This window comes from Anomalospiza imberbis, chromosome 9, assembly GCF_031753505.1.
Source record: "Anomalospiza imberbis isolate Cuckoo-Finch-1a 21T00152 chromosome 9, ASM3175350v1, whole genome shotgun sequence".
NCBI classification, from domain to species: domain Eukaryota; kingdom Metazoa; phylum Chordata; class Aves; order Passeriformes; family Viduidae; genus Anomalospiza; species Anomalospiza imberbis.
This window is the reverse complement of record NC_089689.1, coordinates 12,514,504-12,524,006: the sequence shown is the minus strand read 5'-3', so window position 1 is coordinate 12,524,006 and position 9,503 is coordinate 12,514,504. Positions and strand designations below refer to the sequence as shown.

At 40.9% G+C, this 9,503-nt stretch overlaps 1 protein-coding gene across 1 annotated transcript; it reads left to right on the top strand.

Annotated features, from left to right (window-relative positions):
- Positions 1 to 589: 589 nt before the first annotated feature.
- RTCA (RNA 3'-terminal phosphate cyclase) lies at positions 590 to 8,626 on the top strand. Its single transcript, XM_068199712.1, has 11 exons — positions 590 to 796; positions 895 to 995; positions 1,858 to 2,001; positions 2,759 to 2,882; positions 3,365 to 3,423; positions 3,942 to 4,083; positions 5,224 to 5,348; positions 5,482 to 5,540; positions 6,115 to 6,209; positions 7,310 to 7,414; positions 8,045 to 8,626. The coding sequence occupies exons 1-11, from the start codon at positions 752 to 754 to the stop codon at positions 8,147 to 8,149; spliced, it is 1,104 nt and encodes a 367-aa protein (XP_068055813.1). The 5' UTR covers positions 590 to 751; the 3' UTR covers positions 8,150 to 8,626.
- Positions 8,627 to 9,503: the final 877 nt, after the last annotated feature.

The following is a 9,503-nucleotide window of genomic DNA, read 5'->3' as shown; positions in this document are numbered from 1 at the left end:
TAGCCAGCTGGGGGTTGACCTCTTCTCCCAGGTGACGAGCGACAGGGCATAGTCTCAAGATTTACCAGGGAAGGTTTACGTTGAATATTAGGAAGACTCTCTTCACAGAAAGGGTGATGAGACATTGGAACGGGCTGCCCAGGAAGGTGGTGGTTATACCAACTCTAGAGGTGTTTAAGGAAAAGACGTAACTAGTGGTAATTACTGCCATGGTCTGGTTGGCATGGTGGTGTTCGCTTATAGACTAGACTTGATAATCTCAGAGGTCTTTTACAACCTAGTTCATTCTGTGATTCTGATTTAACTAGCTCGTAACTAGGAAGGCAGCAGTCCGGCCGCTCTCCTCCGGCGGCAGCGCTGTACCCATAGCTCTGGTCTCCCGGGTGCCGCGGTTGTTACCGCTCCGGCCCTCAGGGCAGGGGAAAGGCATTGCCTCCGGCGGGACGCGGTCAGTACCGCGGGGACAATGGATCTATTCCTGCCCCCTGCCCGAGCGCCGGGCCCGCCGGCTGCTCCTCCCCGCGGCGGAGCCGCCCCGACCAACCCCCGGCGGGCGGGCAGGGCGGCGCCTCCGCTCTGCGCCTGCCCGGCACCGCCGCCCGCCCCCCGCACCGGTACCGCAGCATCCCGGGCGCGCCGCCGCCAAGCGCTACTGGCCCGGGGGCTGTTTCGCCGAGGGCTCGCCGTATTTAGGGCCCCGCCGGCATCCCATCGGCGCGGCCTCTGCGAGAGACACCGCTCATCGCCAGCCATGGACGGGGACAGGGTGGAGATAGACGGCGGGATCATGGAGGGGGTGAGCGCCAGCGGGCCGCGGCTTACCTGGCCCCGGTAAGCTGTACGGGCAGGCCGGGAGGTGCGGTAGCGCCTGACGAGCGCCGTTTCTCCGTGCAGGGCGGGCAGATCCTGCGGGTGTCCACGGCGCTGAGCTGCCTGCTGGGGCTGCCGCTGCGGGTGCGCCGGATCCGCGCCGGGCGGAGCCAGCCCGGCCTCAGGTGAGACCGTCCCCGGGCGGTCCCGGGGCGCTCAGCCGGTCACTTACGGCGTGTGGGGCCCTCCCGGGCTGGGGCACGGCCGCGCAAGGCCTCGGCTGCTCTCGGCTGAAACATTTGTGTTTCCATTGCTTTAAAAGAGCCTTTTTACTGGCAAACCCCGTCTGTGGCTCACGAGGAGCGAGGGAGAACGCTGCGGCATGAAGCGGGCTCGTTTCTCTTGCCGGTGCCCTCAGCGCGGGTCCCGCCCCGGGCCGCAGGCGGGGCGGGTGAGGGCGCGGCCCGGGCGCTGCCTCGGAAATGGTTCCACAGGTGCTGAGCGGAGCGCGGTTTGAAACAGGGAACACACTCATGTAATGCCTGAGCAAAACATAGCTTACTGAGTGTACAGTGTTAAGAACAGTGAGTGCTTATCCTAGTGTTGCTACAGTTAGTGTATTTCCTATTTAAATTACCCTAACAAATGGAAATAAGCATAAGGCAAGTACATAGCAAACCTGTTAACTCTCTTGTAGCACTGCAACCGGTTCTGGCTCAGCCAGTATTGCCATCATTATCCCACTGCATTTCTGTCCAAGCATTTATCACATTAGGACAAGTGGCTGCCCTTGCATCTCAGCTATCTCTTGGGTCCATTCTAGTGGAAAGGATACCAGAATCCTGCATATCCCAGTATGGCCTGAAGGCTGCTCCTTTGGCTCCTGTGAACTCAGAAGTACTGTAGCAACTAGAGTGAATTTCTGATCCTTGTCTGATCCGAAATTTGCAGTTGTACTTTTTTAGTTGGTGTTTAGTGGTTGTTTTAATGTAACATGAGCATGTAGCCTACTTGTATGTGTCTTTTACTGTGTATTGTCACTCTAAGACCTCAGCATCTGTCTGGATTGGAGATCATTCGAGATTTGTGTGATGGGAAGCTGAATGGTGGAGAAATTGGCTCAACAGAAATAACCTTCACTCCTGGGAAGATCAAAGGTGGAACCCACATAGCAGATACAAAAACAGCAGGGTATGTCTTTGTACACCAGCTTCTGATAACTTTAAAATTACCGCAGATTGGGGGTGGGGGGGAGTGCAAAGAACATTTATGACCCAGGATATGTGCTGCGTGAGCCAGATTTATGTGACCAAAGAACCTATAGTCTAGGCAGGATATGCATGAAGTACATGTGGAGTTTAAAAGTATGATTTATATAAAAGCTGAATGCTTGGTTCATGTTATGAAAAAAGCAGTTGCCCATGTCTTTAAAACTTCAGGTGTAATTTCCTCACATTAGTGTGTTACATACCAGACCAAATTAGATACGTATCTCACATGCATGAGGTCTGAAATAGTTGCCATATAATAAGGTAAATTTTGACTTTTACTTACATTCATAGTAGCACAGCATGTCATATTGTCTTTTGGAAATGGGAACATATTCCATCCATGTATTAAAATGTTACTGCTGCCTAAGCCTTTTCTGCTACCTAAACACAGATTTCATGGTCCCATCAATATACTGAGTAAGATAAATAACTTTATTTCAAACAGAACTATTGAAGATGCAATTATTGTGAAATGAAAACTTTCATATTTAGGCTTGCTAAGGACATGAAGTTTTAAAGTAGTATTTTTTAAGACTAGTAAGTTTATAGATAATTTTAAAAAATAAAATACAAAAGTAAATGTTCTAGAGAGTCATTTGCCTTTGATATATAATGATTCTATGCAATTCTATGGATTATGAATGTATGACATTTGAGTATCTTACAATTGCTTTTAGGAGTGTGTGCCTACTGATGCAGGTAGCAATGCCCTGTGTGCTGTTTGCTGCCTCCCCATCAGAGCTTCATTTAAAAGGTGGGACTAATGCGGAGATGGCTCCTCAGATAGACTACACAGTCATGGTAGGGAGAAATTCCTTTGCCTTGGTGCATCTTCCCTGAATATGTATGCAATGTAACTGCTGTTCTCTGTTGCTCTTACTGCAAGTCTATTTGTGATTATGGAATTAGGCATGGAATAAAACACTATTAGTGTACTGCATGTAGAGAGAAACCAGTGTTTCATGGAATTTCTTGAAATGGCAAATAGTCTCTTTGGTTTTAATTACTACAGAAAATTTCACTTAAAATGTATTCTTTTTTCCTAGAAGTGCTGTGAATTACTCTTCTTTTTTCCATAAGAAAATCCTTTTACACAAAGTGACATTGAGAATGAAGTATGAGGAATGTCAAATAAGCTATATGGATGAGACTGGCTTTTTTTTAAATAATGCAACTGAAATTTTTATGTTGAGCTTTTTTTTTTTTTTTCCTTTTAAGAATGTATTATATAGTGGAAAATTATCAATGCAAAATGAATTAATTCTTATATGTTTGTTTTTCAGGTTTTCAAGCCAATAGTTGAAAAGTTCAATTTCACATTTAATTGTGATATAAAAAGGAGGTGAGCTGGGGAGCCATGCAGCAGAGCTGGGCCTTACTGAACCTGTGTGAGCAGAGGCACACACAAGGGGCTCTCAATCAAACTGAGGGGTGAATTTATAATACATGAACTAAGCTGCACTAGCTGCCCCTGTGTGTACTGTCACCACATGATGAATGGGATAGGATTCTTTACTGTCTTCTTTTTTTATTGCTGAGTCTACAGCTGCTGTGTAATGTTTCCTGTTGGCTCCCCTAAGGGGAGGGCATGCTGAACAGGCAGTGCATTACTGAGCTTTTTCCAAGGAGCCAGTTAGGTTGGGGATAGGAAGTTAATAAGATGTGAATTACAGAGGATTACTGTTAAAAGAGCCTAATTCCATTATAAGGGTTTCTAAGGCACACATCAAGAAAATTTGTATGTACAGTAACAGGGAACATAAAAACGAATAGTGAAATATATGAAGAGCCCCCTGGCCCTTTTCTTGGTCTCCTTGTGATCATTGCATTTAATTATATCCAATGACTGTTTCTAAACAGGGGCTACTATCCTCAAGGAGGTGGTGAAGTGGTAGTCCAGATGTCTCCAGTCAAAGAGCTGAGCCCAATAAACTTAACAGAACGTGGCACAGTGACAAAGATTTATGGAAGGGCGTTTGTTGCTGGAGCACTGCCTATCAAAGTAAGTGCTTATCATGGCTCTGGTAGCATCCAACTTTATATAGAAATATAAAATCGCATGCAATCTGCTCAACATTCCTCTACACTCCTGTCTTTTGCAGTCTTACACAACCTAAGTAACCTTATTAAATGGTTTCAATTATTCAGGCTGTAGAATATTATATTGGACATAGCTAAAATTAATTCATTGCACTGCAGTGTAAAGCTAAAACAGGAAATGAGAACAGTAGTCATCTTTCATAGGACAATTCAAAAGTTTTTGGCATATATTGAGGGATATCTTATATCTGATTTACCTATTCTTCATATTCATGTGGATTATTTTAAATCTGAAATTAGGGCCCTTGTTCATAAATTTATGAGCACTGTAATAGGTGGAGGCCAGTCTACAACAAGTTTTTCAACCATTACTAAGGGTATTAGAACAAGTTAAGGGTAGGTTTACCCAAACATAAAAAGGAGAGAAATTTGCTCCTTTATATCGCCTTCTTCTATTCTTCCTGTCCTGGGTGCTGGGATCTCCTTAAGGTTCCTTCTCACATACAGGCTAGGAATTAGTAGAGGAAGGAAGGAAGAGGAGAAGCTGAGTTACTTTTTGAAAAGCTGTGGACTGCTGGTTTTTGTCTCAAAATCTCCAAATCCATGAATATAGCTATGATTAGATCACAGGAATGGGATAAGCTTCATATGTCCCCATTTGCTTGTAAGGTAAAATTGTTATTTTATGTATTCTCTCTTACAGAGTACATTCTGTACATAATAATTGTGGGGGGAGAGGGGGTTTGCACTTGGTTTTGGGGTGGATTATTTTTAGAATCTAATGTTTTGCGAGAAGACTCCAAATCTTTTCTTCTCTATGAATGAAGAAAAGTTCTTGAATTTCTATTGATATTGAAGTTTCTACATACATTTCTGTAACTGTCATTTGTACAGGATTTAATGTTACCTTAATTTTGTAGAAAAACTTTCAGAAAAAAATCACATTCAGCTCTTGCTTGTAGGGGTTTATAACAGTCCTTTGTTTTTCTGATTAATAAAGTAGGCCCTTTATACAGGGATTAACTGTAATAATTGAATTTATGAGGAAAAATATTGCTATATTACATAATTTAATTACTGGGTTTATGTCTTGTCTTGTTAGCTGGCAAAAGACATGTCAGCAGCAGCAGTGAGGTGCATCAGAAGAGAAATCAGAGACCTTTACATTAACATTCAGCCTGTCAGAGAGCCTGATGATCAAGCTGTTGGGACTGGAAGTGGAATAATGTAAGATGAGTCCAAGCTTTCTATTGTTACCTCTAATCTTGTTGGTTAATTAGCTAGATCTTGATTACATACCTGATAAATAAACTGTAATATGAGTGATTTTGATTTTAATTATTTTTGCTTTTCTGCTTAGTATTGTTGCAGAGACCTCAACAGGTTGTTTGTTAGCTGGGTCATCACTTGGCAAGAGAGGTACGAATTCCATTAATTCTTTGAGACTTAATATACCAATAACAAATAGGAATCTGAAGTATCATCTGTTTAAAGATCTTATGCCCTGAATGTTTAATTTTTAAATATATGCTTTTAGAAATAAAAGACAACAGAAATTAGCAGATTTAAAACATAGTAAATGGAAATTTACAAAAATTGCAGAACTGTTAACTTGTATCAGAATGGAGAATCACTGGAAGTATTTCTGAACTTTAGGAACATAGACTTTATGTTTTACATTTAAAGTTTTTTCTCAAGAGTGAATCTAGATTAAAATGAATGGAAGTGATCTTGATTTTAGATTATTTGAATCAAATGTTTTACTGATTAAATGAGGCTACTTTCTTTCCACTGCTTAGGAAGTATGAACTCTATATGTGCATAAGATAGGAAGGGTTTTTTTAAGCAGACATTTGAGTTAAGAGCATTAGGTTTAAAGAAAATAAGATCTAAAAAGTTGACAATTTCTTGGGTTGTCTGGGTTTTTGGTGTTTTTTTTTTTGTACTTTACAAATTTAAATAGTAATTTTCAGCTTTCTGATTTCTCTCTTAGGAAAGAATGCTGACAAGGTTGGCATTGAAGCAGCTGAGATGCTGCTTCAGAATCTTAAACATGGTGGAACTGTGGATGATTCTCTGCAAGACCAAGTAAGGTTGCTACATGTGTTTACATGACATTGAAGTAGCAAGAACATGCATGCACTACTTGTAAGCAATACAGATCTGAATAAGGAAGGAACGAGATGTTAGTAACCTCAGAGATGTGTAGTCACAACATCACTAGAATTAGCAAATTACACACAGTTTTTAAGAACCATGAATGCTTTTAGCATTGCACCAACACCCTCAGATTTTGCCTTTCTCTAAGCCTCAGTAAGTATGGAAGAAAGAGGCAGGAATTTGCTTCTGTTTGGCATTCCATGTAGTGCAGTGATAATAGCTACCTCCTTACATGTATAGAATGATGCTAAGGGAAGGTACTAGAGAATATCTAGGACATGCTCCCACTTATCTTGCTCTTGCTCCCCTAATTTCATTTGAGAATGAAGGCCCTCCACTGCCTTATCTTAGCCTGAGAAGAATCTTGGGCTGGTTTAGCTAGGATGATGCTAGCTCTTAGCACACATTAATATTATGTGCACACATTAATATTATGTGCACACATTAATATTATGTAGTATAAGAAGTATTTGGGTCTTGGACTCAGCCTACTTTTTTCAAAGCATGCAAGTACCATTGATGGGAAAAAGCCACAGCCAGAGTCACTGTGTATGGGAACTGCACAGAGTCAATCACACCTTGCAGTATCCTTATTATAGTGATGTTTTTAAGTCAAATCAAAAGTTTTTGGATGTCTGTCTGGTTAAAATGTGATCAGGAAGTGTTAGAATTAAAGTACCTCTTCCTGAGTTTCTCTCCATATAGGTGAACTACTAATGTGGAGTCTAACATGACTTGGGGGAATTTTGGGGCAATATAGTGGGGGAGGGCAAAATTAAATGTAGTAACAGGAATTCAGGGGCTACTGTGGAAAGGTAGCCCTCCTGTAACAGGCATTACAGTAGCAATCTCCAAATTTCTGGAGCCATGGATCACTCTTTAAACTCAGCTTCATGAACTTTTATGAAACTTGGGAGAAAAAAAAATTATATTTGCAGACATTTTGCATGTTTTAGTTGGGTTTTTTAAATCAATAAATTCCTAGAATCTGAAGAATGACTTAATAATTACCTTTCCCTCCCTTTCAGCTGATCATTTTTATGGCATTAGCAAAGGGAGTGTCTAGAGTGAAAAGTGGACCAATTACACTTCATACTCAAACAGCTATACACTTTGCAGAGCAGCTAACAAAGGTGAGTCCAAACATTCAGGAAGTTTTACCTTTCAGTTTTCTTCCAGTAACATAGTGATGTACAGTTCATCAGGCAGTGAGAGCTGAATTTGATCATGGAGGACAGGCATTGATAAAACAATTGCTATAGTATTTACCTGTGAGTTTTCCTGTAGAAAGTGAGCATACTCCAGTGCTGCATTTCCCTGTGGAATGGTATCACCCTCCTGGAAGACCCCTATAGCTGTGACTGTTAGAATGATCCTTACTTCCTATTTGTACCCCATTGGCCCAGAGCCAGATAACCCAGACCTCCCAGACCCTAGATTAAAAACCCCACCGCCATTGTCCATTCTCTTTTTCCTCCTTCTCCCCAGAGAATAAACACTTGGAAACTGAGCTTCTGCAAATATCTCGCCTGGTTTCTGAAGCTTCGTATCCCTGCAGGTCCCCCAAGGCTGGGCTAGCTTAGCAGTTCAGGGGGGCTGACAGAGGGGAAAGCTTCACTCTAGAGTTAAAGGCTTTTAGAATGGTTAGATACTTTTACCACCTTTATATAAATGACTTTTTGAATTAAATTTGTCAAAGCTGTAATATACATAAACACGTGGCAATACAATTAATTAGTGATATATTTCTAATACTCTTTTAGGCCAAATTTACTGTGACAAAATCAGAAGAGGAAGACCCTGGTAATGATACCTATATCATTGAGTGCCAAGGAATGGGGATGATAAACCCAAACTTACAGTGTTAAAAAAAAAAGAAAATAAAAGGCAGCAAGCTGCCAAAAGCAACAGTCAACATACCTCAGTGATATATTGCACTACACTTCACTGGACGTATAATCTGCCTGAAGAGGAGGAGCCGTCTGTCACATCAGTGTGATTTAACTTGAAGATTGATGTCAAGCTTTTCCTTGGTATGGTGAAAATCTATCATGTGAAAAATGAAAACTTTATTTTGTTGTTTTTTACTATTTGCAGCAAAATGAGTAGCAACAGGACAGCAAATAGCATATACTGTATGTATGCAAGAGCTTCAGTTAGAGGCTTTGAACTTTACCCAAGTAGAAAATAACTGATTTAGTTCAGTATTTCTTTCACTTTTAAAAATTGTAAGTTTTGTTCTCTGGAAACCTTTATGTTATGAGGTACATGGAATGAAATACGCCATCAAATCTGTATTGCTGTTCTTCCTTAGCCATTTGCTAAATAAAAAGCTGTGTCACACTCTAACAGGCTGGTATTTATCTTTGCTGTTATCTCAGCAGATTGTGTTTGGGAAAGGTGAATACAAAATAACTTTTCAGCAGCATAGTTTCTTTTTCTTCCTACAGAAAGAAGACTCAATGCATAAGATAATTTTTTAAATCTTCTTTTTTCATCTATTTTATAATCGATGCTCAGGCAAGCTAAATCAATGTACCACATTACAGCCCAGACACCAAGTATTAACTCCATGATATGATTTTATTTTCTAGCTACAGTTGTCCTTGCTACTTAGCATACTAACTGAGGCTACATTTTCACTGAGGTGGTGTTCTTTTTGAAAGGAGTACTTAATTTCAGCTGAGATTAGGGTGCTGTTGAACACACATACAGGCACAGTACCTATGTGTATGGACATGGAGCACTGTACATACACACAATTTGTGTAGGCATATAAAATCCAGGTGTTTTATCCCCTAACTGGGGATTAAGTAAAGAACTTCTACCAGGCTGGTGTTGATCATGCTCCAGAAACTTTCTCTGAAGTAGAAGGAAAGTGAAAGGAGAACTAGGGCACAATTTGTTTTGCATATGAAGACCCCAGTCATGGAGTTGGAACCACTTAACCAGAAGTGTATAAATGCACTCTGGAAGCTTGAATTGATTTTCAAGTTTCTTAGCCCATCCTGCAGCCATTGCTCTAAGATTTTTTTTCCTCAGTTGTGACTACTGAATCTAACTGCTAAAGATGTAACTTGAGGTATTGTTTGCTGTACTAATTAAGATAATTACTTACTTAATGCATTACTGTACATTTCTAATACCAGGAAAAACCTTTAGTAATAACCAAAAAAGTTCACCAACTATCTACTTGAACAATATCTTTCTTCTTAGGGTTTT

Bases quoted from the DNA above. Each gene is read 5' to 3' on its own strand.
- RTCA (XM_068199712.1), top strand. From the start codon at position 752: ATGGACGGGGACAGGGTGGAGATAGACGGCGGGATCATGGAGGGG. The intron at 996-1,857 runs GTGAGACCGTCC...TGTCACTCTAAG, and splicing joins CGGAGCCAGCCCGGCCTCAG to ACCTCAGCATCTGTCTGGAT. The intron at 5,349-5,481 runs GTAAGATGAGTC...TTTTCTGCTTAG, and splicing joins GGGACTGGAAGTGGAATAAT to TATTGTTGCAGAGACCTCAA.